Source organism: Sphaerodactylus townsendi, linkage group LG17 (assembly GCF_021028975.2).
Source record: "Sphaerodactylus townsendi isolate TG3544 linkage group LG17, MPM_Stown_v2.3, whole genome shotgun sequence".
NCBI lineage: Eukaryota > Metazoa > Chordata > Lepidosauria > Squamata > Sphaerodactylidae > Sphaerodactylus > Sphaerodactylus townsendi.
The window spans coordinates 13,760,854-13,779,911 of NC_059441.1; the positions used below are offsets into that span (position 1 = coordinate 13,760,854).

At 48.9% G+C, this 19,058-nt stretch overlaps 1 protein-coding gene across 5 annotated transcripts; it reads left to right on the plus strand.

Annotated features, from left to right (window-relative positions):
• Positions 1–1,150: 1,150 nt before the first annotated feature.
• On the plus strand, positions 1,151–10,344 carry PPCDC (phosphopantothenoylcysteine decarboxylase). 5 transcript variants are annotated; one of them, XM_048519637.1, is made up of 7 exons: positions 1,254–1,542; positions 2,122–2,287; positions 3,661–3,762; positions 4,705–4,833; positions 5,398–5,566; positions 6,647–6,803; positions 10,024–10,344. In XM_048519637.1, the coding sequence occupies exons 2-6, from the start codon at positions 2,123–2,125 to the stop codon at positions 6,760–6,762; spliced, it is 681 nt and encodes a 226-aa protein (XP_048375594.1). In that variant the 5' UTR covers positions 1,254–1,542; position 2,122; the 3' UTR covers positions 6,763–6,803; positions 10,024–10,344. The 5 variants fall into 5 exon arrangements, with proteins under 5 accessions (XP_048375592.1, XP_048375593.1, XP_048375594.1 ...); XM_048519635.1 differs by lacking the exons at positions 1,254–1,542; positions 10,024–10,344 and adding an exon at positions 1,151–1,174 and having other exon boundaries at positions 6,647–6,881; XM_048519636.1 differs by lacking the exons at positions 1,254–1,542; positions 10,024–10,344 and adding an exon at positions 1,155–1,211 and having other exon boundaries at positions 6,647–6,881.
• The last annotated feature ends 8,714 nt before the right edge of the window (positions 10,345–19,058 follow it).

The following is a 19,058-nucleotide window of genomic DNA, read 5'->3' on the forward strand; positions in this document are numbered from 1 at the left end:
GGCCACACAGCCTGGAAAACCCACCAGAATCAGTTGAATCCGGCCATGCAAGGCCTTGACAAGAATTGGGCTATTCCAGATCAGGTTACATATTGCCCGGCCCTAAATTCACCAGTTCGTACACATTCCAGTTATACTGGACATGTCCAGTTTTTCTTGCAAGCTTTGCAGTCTTTTATAACACGTCTCTGCCGTCGCGACTGTCCCGCTCAGCGCTTATGGATTTCTTAGCAAGCGGAGCTTACGGAAGCTAAAGCCTTAATATGTATATTCATTGAGACGCTCAAGATATTATCTCCATGTACTTACCAGTATGGAAAATTATGTAAACGTGATAGAAAAAAAGTATTCCAGCTCGTAAAGTAAGCCTGATAATTATCACAGTAATCTAGATGAAAGTCGACTATACAATATGGAACCCAATGGAGCAGCTTAATTTTTGGCTAATCGTCTGTTTAGTTATCTAATGCTGCTGGGGAATATGATATAAACAATCACTTAAGTGTATGTTGGACAGTTAAGTGTAACTGATCTGTTTTCTCTTTCTTTCTTTCTTTCTTTCTTTCTTTCTTTCTTTCTTTCTTTCTTTCTTTCTTTCTTTCTTTCTTTTCTTTCTTTCTTTCTCCCTCTGTATTTTGGTCCTTTTTCCCCTTTCTCTATCCTATCCTTTTATGCATAAGTTTTGAAATGGAATGTAAAGAAATGGAAATAAATGCTATTCAAAAAAAAATGTATATTCATTGATTATGATCTACAGTCCTTTAACTGGCGATGCTGGGCACTGGACCGGAGATCTCCTGCATGCCAAGAATGCTGGACCAGTAAGCCAAATTTTTACACCTGTTTTTTTTAATCTGCAAGGGACAAGCCCTGAATCCAGAAGTGTGCTGCAGGGCATTCACCCAGCGTGGATGGTTTCCCCATCCCAGGGGGTGTGTATAGCTTTTACTACACCCTCCACCTCTGCCCCAAGAAGGCGACAAATAACTGGGACCCAGGATGTGTTTCTTTTCCCCCCCCTTGCTCCCCATTTTCCATCCACTGGAGAGGCAATCCCTAACACGGGACTACAATTCCCAGAATGCTTCGGGGAAGGCGGTGCGGGCAGGGCGGCCATTTCCGGTGCGCGCATGCGCATTCGAGATGGCGCGGCAAGGGTGAAGTGGGAGCTGAAGTCAGTCCGCGGTGGCGTCCAGCGGGGTCGCGCGGGGGTGACGTCATAGCGCGCGACCGTGGGGTTTTTTTTGTGGGGGGAGAAGGGAGTCATTCTCCCCCTTCCCAGGCGTGGGGCGGTGCGAGTTGCAGAGGGTGGGAGCGTATGACGTTTCATAGCAACAGACTCTCTGGGCATGTGCAGAGGTCTTCCCATTGGACCCCTGGTATCAGTGTCAGGGTGCAAGCCAGGCATATAAAGCAGCAGCGAACAGTTTCCTTGGGCATGTGCAGAGCTTTGCCACCACCAAGTGCTATCAGTGTCCAAGCAATTTGCGATACAATAGCAGGAGACCCTCTGAGCATGTGCAGAGTTCTGACCAATAAATGGTGAATATCAGTGTTGTGGCAGAGACCAAACCCGTTAAATAAGCATAGAGTCCCCCTGGATTTACTTCCAGAGTTCTCCCCTCATCAGTAGAATAAAAGAAAATGCAAGGGGTGAACTCTTGATTCATAAAAGCTGATGCTGGAATAAACGTTGTTTATGCTTTTAAGTGTTTCTTTCTTTTGCTGCAACTGACAAAACATGGCTAAGCCACTGGAATTATCCTCATCTGTTGAGTAAAGCCAGTGTTTTGTAGTAGTTAGAGTATCATGGCCCTGGGGGGGTTGAGTCCCCCCTCAGCCATGAAGCCTGCCAGGTGATCTTGGCCCAGTTCTCTCTCAGCCTAGCCTACCTCACAGGTTTGCTGTGCAGATGATTGTTTAAAAAGTCTAAATATACTTTGGAATCTTAGTGAGAAAGGGGAGGGTGGATTACAAATGAAATGAACACATAAATAGCAAATAAAATGCATGCTGTTCTGAGCTTTCTGGAGGAAGGGCAAGGCACGCAGTGGATAGACTTGAAGCTTTCTTAACGGGTGGATGTAGTAAAGGTCCCCTTTTCTCCTTCCTTGCTGACAGAATGTGGTTGCTACCGGAGACTAAGATGGATCATGCAAAGCCTTTGCAGCTGCAATCTCCTGCTACCGCCGTACAGAAAAACATCCACGTCCTGGTGGGGGTAACCGGGAGTGTGGCTGCCTTAAAACTGCCTCTTCTCGTGACAGAGCTTCTGAAAATCCCTGCAGTAAGTAGCTGACATATACTGACAAAAGTTTTCACTTTGCTCTCTGCCTCTCATGACCCGCAGGTGGCACCATTGGCCAGGGCTAGAGCGCTCTGGGCTCCTTTCCCCCAATTTTCCCGGTTAGAAAAGTCAAACAGAAAACAAGCTGCGTGTTTAAGAACATCCGGAACAAAATCCATGTACTACCTTTTACTGGGCCCAACCAAATGGACAGAAAGCACACTGCAAGCTTTTGAACTCACTTTAGCGCGTGCCACAAATTTTAAAAATATACATGCAGTTTTTTTTCTGGCTGTGAAGGTGGGACCTGAGATCAGAGACATCCTCTGTGAAATGCATGCGAGTGGAAAACTTAACTTTATCGTCTGTATTAGGTTCCAATGGGCCTGAAAGAAGAAGAGTTTGGATTTATATCCCCCCTTTCTCTCCTGTAGGAAACTCAAAGGGGCCTACAATCTCCTTGCCCTTCCCCCCTCACAACAAACACCCCATGAAGTAGGTGGGGCTGAGAGAGCTCCGAGAAGCTGTGACTAGCCCAAGGTCACCCAGCTGGCATGTGTGGGAGTGTATGGGCTAATCTGAATTCCCCAGATAAGCCTCCACAGCTCAGGCGGCAGAGCGGGGAATCAAACCCGGTTCCTCCAGATTAGATACATGAGCTCTTAACCTCCTACGCCACTGCTGCTCCCGTTTTGAAGACTAACCAGACTTGCTTGAAGAAGTTCATCTGCCTCTCTGCAGCGTTGTTTATCTTTCTGTAACTGAACCCTGTGAGAGGCACAACCTGTGACCCCCCCTAGACACTAATTAAGTGTAGTAACCACCTTCATTGGGGAGTGACTGTGGCTCAGGGTAGAGCATCTAAAAGTACACGTTCAATCTGTGGCATCTCCATTTAAATAGGACCAGGCAGTAGCTGTTGTGAAACCGTGGAAGGCCACTGCTGGTCTGGGTACACTTTGATGGACCACTGATCCGGTTTTTGGGTCACGTTCTGAAGACCTGGTCACGCCACCATCAGATGGGTCAGAGAACTGTAGAATCAAAGCCCAGTCACGGAGGTTGTGAGATATTCAAAGGATCTGACCTGTATGGCTCATCGGGTTTTATTAGGTCTTAAATTGTGTGGGGTTACCACCATTCCTGTTGTAAATAATTCAAGTCTGAGTCCTGGAACAAATGCTGGTTGTCATGAGCAATGAAGTATGGGAGAAGTTAGAGGTTCCAGCCTCTCTCAGAATGAAGATACAGAAAGCATGAAGGGGGACAGTGTGGGATAAACAGACCGTCACCTCTCTGTGAAGGATTGTGGCTTGATAAGACCAGATAACACCTTGAGAACTTTCGTTAACTTCTCTCCGTCCTCTTGTTAGGTGGAAGTGCGGGTGGTGACGACAGAGAGGGCAAAACACTTCTACAACCCCCAGGAGCTTCCGGTGAAGGTGAATCTCTACGACGATGCAGAGGAATGGCAGGTCAGTTCTCTTAGGCCCCATCCGCACACGCAGAATAATGCACTTTCAGTCTGCTTTTGCAATTGTTTGCAACTGGGTTTTGCTGTATTGCACAGTAAAGTCCAGCTGCAAAGAGCATTAACAGTGGATTGAAAGTTGCATTATTCTGCATGTGCGGAAGGTGCTGGGAAGGCTCTGGCAAAGAGAGATCTGATTTTCTTTCTGGTAAACAGCTGGTAGTGCCAGAAATCTCAACTTGCAGAATTTACCCAGCGACCCTTCTTTTCACAGTACCCAAATTTGGATGGTGATTCACCTCTGAGAAACCCATTAACTCAGAGGTGTAGCTCCAAAGGGGTGTGGGGGGGTGTGCGCGCGACACACCGGGTGCAGGCCACTGTGAGGGTGTAGCAAGGGCATTCCAGGGGCAGGACGGGGCGTTCCGCGGGCGGGACGGGGGCAGAGGATGCATCAGTGCACTGGGTGCTTTTCCCCCTTGCTACGTCTCTGCATAAACTGGGCCTTTTTAGTGTTATCCCCTCCCAGCCACAACCAGTCAGAAGTTGAGATCTGTTGAATTTGGAAGTTGTGTTGATCTAACAAGTATTGATGGACTTTATTTCCATAAGTTTGTTTGATCCCCTTTAAAGCTATTTCAGCAACGCACCCTGTGAGCATTTTGAAACAATTGCGCACGGTGTGATTTTTGTAAAAAGTTGTGTCCTGCTGTTTTTAAGCGACAGAGCGTAGGAAACCAGCATCCTCCGCAAATGCATGTCTCTGTTTATTGCTTACGCTCTGTCACCCTAGTTGTAGCTTTGCACAAGAGTCGATTTGCAGGGGATCAACAGGACTCTTCAGCATCTTGAAGGTCTGGCGTCAAGTCCGTCGGTCGCCACGAAGGCATGCTTCCGTATTGTAACAAAGGGTTTCTCTAAAACCAGGGCGCTTTCTCTTTTGCAGCTATGGAAAGGGCGAACGGATCCCGTTTTGCACATCGACCTGCGGCGCTGGGCGGACCTTATGCTGGTGGCGCCTCTGGACGCAAACACCCTGGCCAAGATGGCGAACGGCATCTGCGACAATTTGCTGGTAGGTCCCTTGCGGCTTCCTCTGCCAGAACAGCTTTTACAGCTCTGGCCCCTGCCTGGTGGAACGCTCTACTTCCAGCTACGCGGGCCCTGCAGGATCTAAATGATTTTCGCAGGGCCTGCAAGACGGAGCTGTTCCACCGGGCCTTTGGGGGGGTCCGGCCGCTGATGGCTCCCCCCCCCCTCTTTTTTTCTATAACATCTGTGGACCTTACCGCCCCTCTCTTTCCCCCTTTTTTTCTTTTTACGGGATTTATTAGTGGGACGCCATCGATATATTTGATGTTAGAACGCTGCATTTAATGGGGTTGGGTTTTAATATAGAGAGCTGTTATTTAATGATTTTCAAATTTTGATGTTACTGATTTTATTGTGCTCTATTATCTGTTGTTCGCCCTCCGGGGGAGGGCGGCTTATAAATATTATTATTATTATTATTATTGGGCAGGCTTGAGGGTCGCTCTCCATCGCTTCCCGTTTGCGGGAAAGAAAGAAACGTGGTTACTCTTGTGCAGCGTGCCAGGAGAGTCTGGTCCGTCCTCTGACGCGTTCCCTTCCTCTGCAGACCTGCACCGTCCGGGCCTGGGATCTCAGCAAGCCGCTTCTCTTCTGCCCCGCCATGAACACGGCTATGTGGAACCACCCGATCACAGCTCGGCAGATCGAGCAGCTGAAGAGCTTCGGCTACACGGAGATCCCTTGCATCGTGAAGAAACTCGTTTGTGGCGATGAAGGTCAGTTGTGCGGGCAGCTTTTGCTGCTGAAAGGAGAGAGCAATTTGGACTTGAATCACAGAGTTGGAAGAGACCACGAGGGTCATCAAGTCCAACCCCCTGCCATGCAGGAACACACAATCAAAGCACTCCTGACATATGTACATCCAGCCTCTCTTTACAAACCTCCACAGAAGGAGATTCCATCACTCTCCGAGGTAGTGAAATTCCACGGTCAAACAGCCCTGATGGTCAGGAAGTTCTTCCTAATGTTTAGGTGGAATCTCTTTTCTTGCACCTTGAATCCATTACTCCATGTCCTAGTCCCGTGGTGGCGAACCTTTGGCACTCCAGATGTTATGGACTACAATTCCCATCAGCCCCTGCCAGGGCCATGCTGGCAGGGGCTGATGGGAATTGTAGTCCATAACATCTGGATTATAAAAATTACACCATCTAATCAGAACATGGCATCAGAGGGAGCAGAAAACAAGCTTGCTCCTTCTTCAACATGGCATCCCTTCAAATATTTAAACACAGCTATCGTGTCTCCCCTTAACCTACGCTTCTCCAGACTAAACATCCCCAGCTCCCTAATCCTCTTCGTAGGGCATGGATTCCAGACCTTTGACCATTTTGGCTGCCTTCCTCTGGACTTGTTCCAGCTTGTCAGTATCCCTTCTTGAATTGCGGTGCCCAGAACTGTACACAATATTCCAGGTGAGGTCTAACCAATGCAGAATAGAGAGGTACCATTACATCCTCGATCTTGAGCCCAAAAGCCCAAAATCGCATTGGCTTTCTTGGCCGCCACATCACACTGCTGGCTCATGTTTAGTTTACTAAGACTCCCAGATCCCTTTCGCATGTAGTATTGTCAAGCCAGGTGTCACCCATCCTATATCTATGCATTTTATTTTTTTCTGCCTATGTGTAGCATCTTACACTTATCTTGACCGGGTTACGTTCTTGCTGTGCAGGTCTCGGCGCCATGGCCGAAGTTCCGACCATTTTGGGGAAAGTGAAGATGATCCTAGTGGAACGGGGCTTGCTGGCACAGATCTGAGCCCTCTGGAACGGATTGCTTTTCTCCTCCGACAGGATGGTTGCTGGGTCGCGAAGGTGACGTCAACGGAGCTGAATCCAGTCATCGTAAGCTGCTCAGTCTTGAGCAAATTTGGGACCCTCCTGAAGCCAAGACCATCATTGCCTTTTGATAGCGGGCGCTCCCTGATGACACACTTGTTCTGTCCCGGAGGTGGGAGTTGCCAGTTGTTTACACAGTTTTTGACGTGGTGAGGGGAACAGAACCATATAAAGATATGCCGGTTTGGGAGAGGGAGCGCTTTATTCTGAAACTTCTGTCTCTCAAGCAGCACGCTAGATATGCGAGTCCTCCGCTGCTTGGTGGAAGCTCCTTGAATTACCCTTGCCATAGAGGGGCGCTTGCCTGGCTCACTCTAAATTAAGAGGGGAAATGCACCAAAGAGTCCAGAAGAACCGAGCGCAGAGGAAGGGGAAGGAGACATTCCCCCTTGGGTTGCCAGATCGGCAGAGGGCAGCATGTGTGAGAGAAGATATTATAGGCATCTTTTTGAGTCATTCCCTTCCGCGACTGGGCTATGGCCACCAGGTGAGAGCCAGCAAGAACACGGAGAAAGTGTTTGGGGTAGTAAATTGCGGTTAAACTATTCCTAGGTGCAGCCGGCCGGCGCAATCTATGTCTTTGGCACTTAGATTTGTGTTAGTTTCTCTTTGCGGACAAGGGATTGCGTAACACAACAAGGGGAAGCCAGCAACAAACATTCAGAGTTACTGGTATAAGCTTTGTATGGAGGTTTGGACCTGCCTCTGTTTGCAGATTTCCCCTCCCCAGGCAGGGTTTCGGTGGGGGTTCTTCTTCACCCTTCACTCTTTCACGTCATCTGGTGTCCGGGGCGTTTTCTCAGATCTCCTGCCCCTCACGGGGTGGATTTTGGCTCAGCCAGTTAGGAAAGGGGGAGAAAAGAAAAGCCCGGGAACTCTTTTCCTGAGAAATAAATCTTTCGAAAGCTCGCTTGAAAATTAACAGCTTGTTGCGCAGGAATTGGTTGGGAAACAGTCCGTGGATCCAGGTTCACTCTGCTTCGTTTTGATCCTTGCCCCGGAGTATCTGGGAGGGAAATGTCAGGGCAGGTCAGCTGACCGGTCTGGTAAACATAGCCCAAGTTTTGCTGGCACTCTGTGGAGATTCCCCCCCCCCCCCAACAGATCCCACATAAACACACACGGCTGTGTAGGACAGAGTGTCCATTCTGCACGCAGGGTGACCTCAGGACTGCTAAGCAGTGGGGACAGCCCAAAGCCTTATCAGTGCCTATGAATGAAAACCTCTCTTTCGTACCCTTGGATGTCTTCACTGCCGTGCGCACAATGTGTGTAAGCTGGTATGTCAGGCCGGAAGCCTCCCCTTCTGGGGCTGCGGAGGGAACTTCGCAGTCCAGCAGGGCGTCGGTTCTGATCCCACCGCTGGCACAAACCCTGTAGGTAGACTTGGGCAAGCAGCCGTTTCTCAGCCTCGGTCCCCCTCTATGCCAGTGGTGGCGAACCTATGGCACGGGTGCCAGAGGTGGCACTCAGAGCCCTCTCTGTGGGCACGCGCGCACAGAGTTTGTCATGCAGGGGGGCTTGCTTCTGAGTAAACCCTCCTAGGGTTGTGATTCACCTGTTCAAAGCATTGCACGGTTGCTTCAAATGTTCATAGACTACAGATGTTCATAGACTACAATTCCCATTAGCCCTACCACTTGGCCATGCTGGCAGGGGCTGATGGGAATTGTATCCTAATTTATCTGGAGATAGCGAAGACCCCTGCTGGCAAGCCACTGACTATCACCAACCTTTCTCCCGAGTAGCTTGTGCCACCGGAGCCAACCGTTTTCCACAGGCAAACCTCAGTATTCAGCTTAAGTGCCATGTTGGCACTTTGCGATAAATAAGTGGGTTTTGGGTTGCAGTCTGGGCACTCGGTCTCGAAAAGGTTCGCCATCACTGCTCTATGCTATGGGGTGAGGGGATAATAGTTCTGGCCTACCTCGCAGGGCTCTGAGGTGGGTTCATGAGATAATATGCATCAAAATACCTTGAATTATAAAAGCACTATCCGGACTCTAAGCCAGGGGTCCCCAACATGGTAACTGCGGGCACCAGGCACTGACCAAGAATTTTGTTTAAAAGTGGGTGGGGCCATATGGGGCTCTTGCCCAGCAGGACGTTTGATTGGCCGCTGGAGATCTGATTGGCAGGGTAGATGTAAACAAACATTGTTTCTAGATGCACAACGCTGTTGGTTTTATTCTTTCTGTATTCTGGGTTTTATTTCTCGGACAGCATCGTCCCGTCTTACGGAGCAAGTCGTGTGTCCGTCAGTCCATTTAAAATCTCAGTAACTTAAAACACAAATGTAATTTTTAAAATACAGTCCTAACGCATCATTTTAAAGCATAAATCAATATCAAGCTTTTCCAAGCCCTGGAAAAACGAGCGTCTTTGGCCGCCTTTCGGTTTGGCTGTGGAGACGAGCCGGGGGCAGAAGGACTTTTATAGATTTCCGTGCTTAAAATCCCTGAAGTGGCTAAAAGTGGGCTGCGTTAAGTAACACTGGTGCCCTGAATGCAAATGGCATTACAAATGGACGCTACCTTGATTGCAACGATGAAAGCTTTTGAAGAAGAAGGAGGAGGAGAAGGAGGAGAAAGAGGAGGAGTAGTAGTTTGGATTTTATAATACACTTGCAGGAGGACTCAAAGGGCTGACAATCTCCTTGCCCTTCCCCCCTCACAACAAACACCCTGGGAGGTGGGTGGGGCTGAGAGAGCTCTGAGAAGCTGTGACTAGCCCAAGGTGACCCAGCTGGCGTGTGTGGGAGTGCACAGGCTAATCTGAATTCCCCAGATAAGCCTCCACAGCTCAGGCGGCAGAGCTGGGAATCAAACCCGGTTCCTCCAGATTAGATACACGAGCTCTTAACCTCCTACGCCACCTCTGCTCCTGAAACCCTGATAGAAGCTTTGCTGTCTCGCCATACCAGGCCGATGAAAATCTGGGGAGCGCTCTCCGTATTTTGCAGAACTGAAGCTTCACACTGATTATTTCCTGTTCGTCAACCATGCTGAGGAAGGCTATACAATGCCTTTAAAAAAAAATTCCTCCAGATCTGACTTCCTAGACCCGTGGTGGCGAACCTTTGGCACTCCAGATGTTATGGACTACAATTCCCATCAGCCCCTTCCAGCGTGGTCAATTGGCCATGCTGGCTTGAGAACTGATAAGTAGTCAAGTCACTCCTACTAATCAAACTCTAGTGGGGGTCCTGGTTGAGCGAGGGGAGTTCCACTTAACTAACTTCATTTGTACTCACAGTATAACCACAGCTAATTTGAAATGGAGATTCCTTCCTTGCCCCAGTTGGAAGGGCTGAGGAGACTACGTGTTCACAGGCATTGAACCAGAATGGCATTGGGTGCGCGTTAACAATGGAAAGAAATGGAGTTGCCGTGCTTCGCTTGTGGACCTTCTGGGGGCATCTTGGACTCCGCTGGTGTGAAGCGGGATGCTGGATTCAGTGGCTTGCTGGTCTGATCCGGCGTGGCTGTTCTGGACATGCTTTGCAGGTAAAACGGTGGAGCAGAGGAACAAACGCCATGCCCTGTGCCCCTTGCAGGGAGAAATGTCATCAGAGGAAGTTCATTGGGACTCTTTAGTTTGGAGAGGAGGCGTCTGAGGGGGGATAGGATTGAAGTCTATAAAATTATGCATGGGGTAGAAAATGTTGACAGAGAGAAATCTCTCTCTCTCACACACACAATACTAGAACCAGGGGGCAGACATAGAAAATGCTGGGGGGAAGAACTAGGATTAATAAAAGGAAACACTTCTTCATAGCGTGTGATTGGTGTTTGGAATATGCTGCCACAGGAGGTGGTGATGGCCACTCACCTGGATAGCTTTAAAGGGGTTTGGACAGATTTATGGAGGAGAAGTCGATCTATGGCTCCCAATCTTGATCCTCCTTGATCTCAGATTGCAAATGCCTTAGCAAGACCAGGGTGCTTGGGAGCAACAGCCATGAAGGCCATTGCTTTTCACCTCCTGCAGGTGAGTCTCCCAAAAGGCACCTGGTGGGCTTCACCTGCAGGTAGCAGCAGAGTGCTGGACTAGATGGACTCTGGTCTGATCCAGCTGGCTAGTTCTTATGTTCTTAAGAGACCCACATTTTCCTGCAGATCTCCACCGTGACAATAGAAATATCCTCCGCTGTGACAAGAGACAACAAATATCCTTTTACTTCCTGTTTCAACCCGGCAAGTTCCCTTGCGGGGAATCTAATCCCCTGGTTCTTTTTTTTTTTTTAAAAAAAACTTTGCAAGAAACCAGAGCGCCAGGCGGCTTTGCTCAAATTTATCTCCGTTGAAATCAGGGCAGGCTGAATGGCCACCATTTTGTGCCAAAGGTCTGTGAAAAGGTTCCAAAAAGATTACTGGATGTCTTCTAGTTACTGGAACCCGATTGCTTGCGGAGAAACGATCTGGCTTGCTGGCAAAAGGTTACAAGACCGGCTTTGATCAGAAAGACACACCTGTCTTTGGGCACTCTCCAAGTGCCAGTTACCTTGACAGGTTCTTGGATCTTGAAATAGCTCCACCCAGGGCTTTTATTTTCGCAAAAAGAAGAAGAAAAGAAGAAGAAGAGTTGGATTTATATCCCCCTTTCTCTCTCATAGTGAAGACCTCAAAGGGCTTTACAAACTCCCTTTCACTTCCCAGCCCACAACAAACACCCTGTGAGGCAGGCGGGGCTGAGAGAGCTCTGAAGAACTGTGACCAGCCCAAGGTCACCCAGCTGGCATGTGCTGGAGTGCACCATCTAATCTGGTTCACCAGATAAACCTCCACAGCTCAAGTGGCAGAGCGGGTTCTGTAAATTAGAGAAACCCGGTTCTCCAGATTAGAGTGCACCTGCTCTTAACCACTGGGAATTCATGTTCCTCCCCCAGTCTGTATTTCGGATGGAAACTGTCCTCTTGCCTGGTGCACTGCTTTTTATGAGAAAAGGTAGTGCAATAGGCCCCTAACTCTCACCGCCACCCCCCACACTGGTTAAAAGCAGACAGAGAGCAGTTTTGATAGGGGAAATCACAAGAGGGAAAAGTTAACCCTCTGTTCCCCAGTCCTGCTGCCCTGATCCAAATCCCTTTGCTCCAACTGGCTTATTTTGGGGCCGAAAATTCCACGTCAAGAGGATGAGAATTAAGATCAACAGGATAGACCTTTTAGACCACAGGTGTCAAACTCGCGGCCCTCCAGATACTAATGAACTACGATTCCCATCAGCCCTTGCCAGTATAGCCAAAGCTCATGTTGGGAGGGACTGATGGGAATTGTAGTTCATGAACATCTGGAGGGCCGCGAGTTCAACACCCCTGTTTTAGATTGTCCCATCAATCAAAGAGGCTTGTCTGGTGAAAGCGCATGAGAGAAAGCATCAGTCCCACATTTCTGGGACAAACTCTCCAGGAAGGTGCGCCTGGGCCCCGCTCCCTTTCAATCTTTACGAGACAGCCAGAGATATTTTTATTTAGGACGGTGTCCAATTCACGCAGTCTTAAATTGAGATTTTCGATTTGAGTTAAATGTGCTTTTGTGCATTATTTTATGTGTTCTGTCCATATCGTAAGCCGCCTTCACCTCCATCAGGTTTTGAATCAAGACATTGCAGATTGCTTGAGTTATCTGTCACATGTCGATGGGGAGTCCTCTTGAAAGCCTTGCCTTTATTCTTAGAAACTGGCTGAGAACAGAAGCCCTGAGGGGGGTACTCTTGTGGCCAAAAATGGGAAGTAACGTTGGGTCTTGCGGTGGGAGAGGAAGACATAAGAGGAATCGAGACTCTTCAGGCTACGATCCTACGCATGCTTACTCGGAAGGAAAATCGTGGAACTTGATGGGACTTAATTTCAAGGGAAGGTGCATCGAGTTAGCAAATTTCACCAGGTCTCAAAGAGGATGTTTAGGGGGAGGAACTGAAACCAGCTGAGATTGCTTCTCTGGGTGGCCTGTAATCTGCGGAAAGGCTCCTGCCAACCCTGTGAATGCCCTCCGACCTCAGTGTGGCCCCAGTAGTAATTTAGGACACTGCATAATTAACCTGTGGGACTCACTGCCACTAGAGCACAGGTCAGCAACAGAATGGCTACCCCAGGAGGTGGGGCCACAGACGGAGGGAAGGCTAGCGGAGAAGAGGAGTCATTTAATATCGGCTTTCGTGAGCCACCACCTACTTCATCAGATGCATGAAGTGTATTCTCGGGGAAGATAAATACGCGCAAACACATCTTCACTTTCATCCTAAGCTGCCTTGAAAACAGAGGCAGAACCACGAGCTCCTCAGAGGTGAGGCAAAATCCAGTATGATAAACAAGGCAACAAGAAACAAACGAGGCACTGCCCCTCTTTGTGTTTCCAGAGTGAGTACAACCCGCCTCCCTGATGGGGACTACTATTGAGGGAAGCGAGGGACACAACACAGAGAGCGAATTGCCACTGTTAGCGCCCGGAAAGAGGCCTGGCTTTTTTCCAGCGACCTTGAAACTCCTTCCTGAATTTCTAAAAAGTCTCCCGTTTGTACGAGGAGCTATATTTGAAGTCCGAGCCCTGGGGGTGGTTAATTACAGGCACAGGGAGCCCGCCTCGCAAGGGCAGGTGGCAATTAGAGCAGGCATCCTTGCCAGTTGCCCGCCCTTACGGGATTCTCCCCTGTTCTCCCCAGAAAAGATAAGCCTGCTCGATTGCGGCTTCCCAGGCCATTAACCACCTCTCTTGGTTTCATCGGCCGTTAACCCCTTATACTTAGCTAAAGTTTGCCCTAGGATGGTTGCTATCTACGATTGGTGGGAAGGCTGACGACTGTTTAAAATAATTCCAAAGAGCCGGATGAGCCACAAGGTAGCAAAGGCCCCTTCTGCACATGCAGAATAATGCACTTTCGATCCACTTTCGCAATTGTTTGGATTTTGCTCTTTTCGCACAGTGAAATCCAGCTGCCCAGGCGCACTGAAAGTGGGCTGAAGAGTGCTGATATTCCGCCTGTCGCGAGGAAGGGCGGGAGATGGGTTTGTTGATCTATCCAGGATGGCCTTCCAAGACATCACCTTTTCCTTCTCAAATTTCAGTCAGGAGGGTGGAGAGTGAAAAAGCAGTCGAGGAGGAAAAGATCGGCTCCCAAGAGAGTTTTAATTGCTCAACAGGGCAGCGAAATTGCAGAGCCTTTGGGGTCAGATGCCTTGGAACCTTTCCAGGAGGGTGGAGGGTTGGATACAGGGTTAGGGGACTGGCGGGGGCTATTTCCAGAGTCTTGGTGGCTGTTTGTTTACCTGGCGCCTTGACACTTTGGCTGACGTCGGCTCCCAGGACCCGGGTTAAAATTAGAGAACTGCAAGCTTATCTCTGCTAATATATGCTTTGTTGTTTTTCTTCTGTTCCTCTCCTTTCTTTCATAAAATAAAAGACTCGGCGCTGACCTGCGCTATTGCCAGATTTCTCTCGCTGGTACTGGAAAAGGAAGGCCTGTCTAAATTTGAAATTGTCTACCTGTTACTGATTTTTTTAACATACTGAAATTTTAACAGACTGAAATTTTAACATACTGAAATTTTAACAGACTGAAATTGTCTACCTGTTACTGATTCTTTTTAACATACTGTCTACCTGTTACTGATTCTTTTTAACACACTGATTTTAATGAGTTGCGAGCTTAACCTATTTTATGTATGCCAATAAAGGTATCCGTATCTATCGTTCTGCTTTTGATTCCCCGCTCCTCCGCCTGAGCAGCGGAGGCTTATCTGGTGAACCAGATGTGTTTCCACACTCCTACATTCCTGCTGGGTGACCTTGGGCTAGTCACGGTTCTTTGGAACTCTCTCAGCCCCACCTACCTCACAAGGTGTCTGCTGTGAGGAGCAGCAGTGGTGCAGTGGCTAAGAGCAGGTGCACTCTTATCTGGAGGAACCAGGTTTGATTCCCCGCTCTGCTGCCTGAGCAGAGCACACTCCCACACACGCCAGCTGGGTGACCTTGGGCTAGTCACAGCTTCTTGGAGCTCTCTCAGCCCCACCTACCTCACAGGGTGTTTGTTGTGAGGGGGGAAGGGCAGGACAGTGTCAACCCCTTTGCAGGTCTCCACTGCAGGAGAGGGGATATCAGTCAAACTCTCCCTCCTCCTCCTCCTCCTCCTCCTCCTCCTCCTCCTCCTCTTCTTCTTCTTCTTCTTCTTCTTCTTCTTCTTCTTCTTCTTCTTCTTCTTCTTCTTCTTCTTCTTCTTCTTCTTCTAAAAGGGAGTACGTTACCTAGCAGAACGTTGTGACTGTGTTAACATCTTCAGCCTCAGATAAAGCCTCAGATAAAGCCTCAGATAAAGCCATGGTGGAGTCTGGCTGCGCAATATGAAACCTGCAATTAGCCCTGTGGGTGGGAGGAGGAGAGAGAAGAGCAATCAATCATCCTGGATTGATGGCCCTGGGCTAGGCCTTTTGGCCCAGGTTAGCACTGGGTGCCAGTGAGAGTCCTAAACATGGTTGGGGTGCCTGTTAACGTGGGGTCCTGTAAGAACAAATCTGATCCAGAGAAATGCCCTGTACGGGAACCAGGGTGGCGGAAGCAGGCACGGCTGGCCACTTGGCGCATGCTTTTGAGACAGGAGATGAGATAATGGCGCCCGGAGAGGGCAGCTGCCTCTGAAGAAAGAGTTTGGATTTGAGAGTGGCAGGAGGCCAATTTGCACAGGGAGTGGGAATCCCTAGCCCCTCAATGATCCCGGCTGCAGCCTCCACCGCGGGCCAGGACCTTTCACGACCCTGGCCCCAGCCTGAGGTGGAGACACTCTTCTCCTCCAGCTGTCCAGACCCTGCCCTGGGACCTTGGTGAGTTCCGCAGGGCCTGTAAGACTTAGTTGTTCCGCCGGGCCTTTGGAGTGTCCAGCCACTGAGTGGCGCCCACCCCCCCTTATGCCCTTATGCATCTAATTACCATCTCATTTCTGATTCCATCTATATTACCCTCCTAGAGAAAAGTCTGTCCGTTCCTTCTTTTGGGGGAGATTTTAATGAACTACAGGTTATAGGGTTTGTGTATTGTTGTGTGCTGTTTTATTAGATTTTTAATGGATTTTTAGCTAATGTATTCCAGTCATTATGTGGTCACTATTGTGGACAGCCTCTATTTATTTGTATACATATTGATGTTGTGCACCGCCCAGAGCCCCTTGGGGATGGTGCGGTCTATAAATCGAAAATATAAATAAATAAATAAATAAATAAATAAATAAATAAATAAATAAATAAATAAATATCTCCCCTTTCTCTCCTGTAAGGAGACTCAAAGGGTTTTACAATCTCCTTTCCCTTCCCCACTCCCCACAACAAACACCCTGTGAGGTGGGTGGGGCTGAGAGAGCTCCGAAGAACTGTGACTAGGTCAGCCCCAGCTGGCCTGTGTCGGAGTGCTGGGATTAATCCTGGTTCCCCAGATAAGCCTCCATAGCTCAAGTGGCAGAGCAGGGGATCAAACCCGGTTCTCCGGATTAGAGTTCAGCTGCTCTTAACCACTGCACCCCGCTGGCTCTCTGGCTGCCCCTTTGGGGAGGATGCAAACGCACACGTGCGTTTTATAGTTCTGTGGGTTTATGAATGAATATTTACTCCTGGGGTGCTGTGTGGTTTCCGGGCTGTATGGCCGTGTTCTAGCAGCACTCTCTCCTGACGTTTTGCCTGCATCTGTGGCTGGCATCTTCAGAGGATCTGCTAGTAGGGAAGCAAGTGGAGTATATATACCTGTTGGAGTGTCCAGGGTGGGGGAAAGAACCATTGTCTGTTAACAAGTCTATCCGCTGCCACGGCAACACGGCAAGCAGGAACGGGGTAATGAAAGAAGAGTTCTCACAGGCTTCCCTGCCTCTGCGGATGGCTTTTCTGTCTGGGTGGACTCGGTTTCAGCATCTTGCAGCCCTGCTGCGGTGCTCGTGACTGAACACTGCTTATCTGTGGGTCGTGACTCACGGTTTGATTCTTGTTTGAGTCATTTCCTCCCATTGTCACTACTAGAGCCGACTTGCCTACAGCGGGGGATTCCTAAACCACCGGTTTTCTCCTTGCCGCAGGCTGGCACTCTCCGACGCGTGCAGATTCTGCCTTGCTTAAGTTCTATCCCAGTAGTGGCGAACCTATGGCATGGGTGCCAGAGGTGGCACTCAGAGCCCTCTCCGTGGGCACGTGCAAACAGAGTGCCCCACATCTAGGCTGGCCTGGGCCACTGGGCTCGATTATTAGCATTATTATTTTTTCCTTCCCTTTTTTATTTCTTTAATCACAGTGTACAGTAAACAAAGAAGAAATACAAAAAAAGAGACTTCAGGTTATGTTTACGTAATTGAAGGCATATAAAACATAAAAGAAAATTATATAAAAACATAAAGAAAGAAAATAAAAATAAAGAAGACTAGTGAATTAATGAATTAAAGTGGACTTCCAGCTAGTAAAACATATGATACACAATCTAATATCAAGATATGCGTTAGGTGCATCTGAAGTTTCTGATTATATTTCATTTTAAGCTATAATTACATTAATTCTACCCTTTTAGCTATCTTAGCATTATTAGCATTAAACCTAAGACCTAGTTTTGGGGAGGCAGTGTAGGTAACCATGTAAAGTGCTGTTAAACCCCACTGATTTTCCTTAGGGAAGAACTAGATCGCGATGCTTTTTACCTGGGATGGCTAAGCTGGTTGCACAACGGGAAGCTTGCTTCTGGAGTAAACTCCCTCCTAGGTGGTGATTCACTCATTGGAAGAGTTGCAGTTGCTTCAAAGCAAAGCCACCCGACTACCAAACTTACTCTGAGTAGCATGCCTTGGAATAGCCGTTTTTTTTCTAAACTAAAACCTCAGTATTCAGGTTAGAATTGCGGGTTGGCGCTGCGACTCTGTAAGTGGGTTTTGGGCTGCAATTTGGGCACTCGGTCTCGAAAAGGTTCGCCATCACTGTTCTATCCCATCCTTCTCCTTAAGAGCCCAGGCACCCGGACAGAGCTCGGAAGAGGTTTGCATAAGCCGGCATTCAAACACGTCGTCCCCTGCCTCCTGAAGTGGTCCGATCCCAGAAAGGCTGTGACCATGTGCCGTTTTTGAACACGTAAAGTCAGCTTAGCGGTTGGGAGGAACTGTGGCTCAGTGGTAGAGCACTGATTGGCGTGCGGAAGGTCCCGGGTTCGATTCCCAACCTCTCCCGTTGAAAGGACAAAGCAGAAAGTGAAACAAAAAACCGCCCGCGGACCAAGAAAAGCTCATTCTCATGGCGACCGCTCCACCCCATCAGCAAACTGTTGGCTAAAAAAAAAGAAAATGGATGGGCTATGTCTCCTTTAAACTTTAAAAAGGGTTAGCTTGAAAAAGGGGCTTGGACAGATTGATGGAGGAGAAGTCGATCTATGGCTACCAATCTTGATCCACCTTGATCTCAGATTGCAAATGCCTGAGCAGACCAGGTGCTCAGGAGCAGCAGCAGCAGAAGGCCATTGCTTTCACCTCCTGCAGGTGAGCTCCCAAAGGCACCTGGTGGGCCACTGCGAGTAGCAGAGTGCTGGACTAGATGGACTCTGGTCTGATCCAGCAGGCTAGTTCTTATGTTCTTAAGTTCTTAAACTGAGTCTTTTTCTGGAAGAAATTGACAGTTCTTCATCTGTCAAAATATGGATCCCTCTAAACCACGGATGCTCAGAGTCAGAAACATAAGATATAATCAGTTGTGGATTCTGGAGGTAAAAGTGGGTATTTTGGGGTTTGGCACTAAACCACGGGTTTCACAAATTGGGTGCAGAAATGGTTGAGTTTGGACTCTAGCCAATTCAGGCTGACTTATCAGGATGCATACCTTGACTCAGCCATTCTCAACCAGGGTTCCCTGGTATCCTGGGGTGCCGTGAGCATGTCCCAGGGGTACTGCGGCAACACTACCAAACCCCATTTTGTGGTGAATTGTCTCCCACCCGGCCAGCAAGGACATGGAGCTGGCCAGCAAGGACATGGAGCTGGCCCATGGGGCAGGGCCTGCACAAGGTCAGCAGCCACCCCAGTGCTTCCCGCCTGCCTGGGAGGTGGGGCCCGGTGTGTGCAAGCGAGGGCAATGGGAGGGGAAGGTGGAGGAGAGTGGCCCGACAGGAGTACCGTGAGTCTATGAAGAGTGAGGTCAAAGGGTACCCTGACCTCCCGAAAGGTTGGGAAACACTGCCTTGACTACTGGGAAACAGCGGTCATATGGGGTCAAATGTCCCTGAGCTGTGGCCATTTAGTCACAGTGGGGTGGAAAATCGCCCGGCCTCCTCCCCCCTCATACACTAGCGGCCCCTTCCGCACCTGCAGAATATTGCGTTTTCAATCCACTTCCAATGCACTTTGCAGCTGGATTTTACAGTGCAGAATA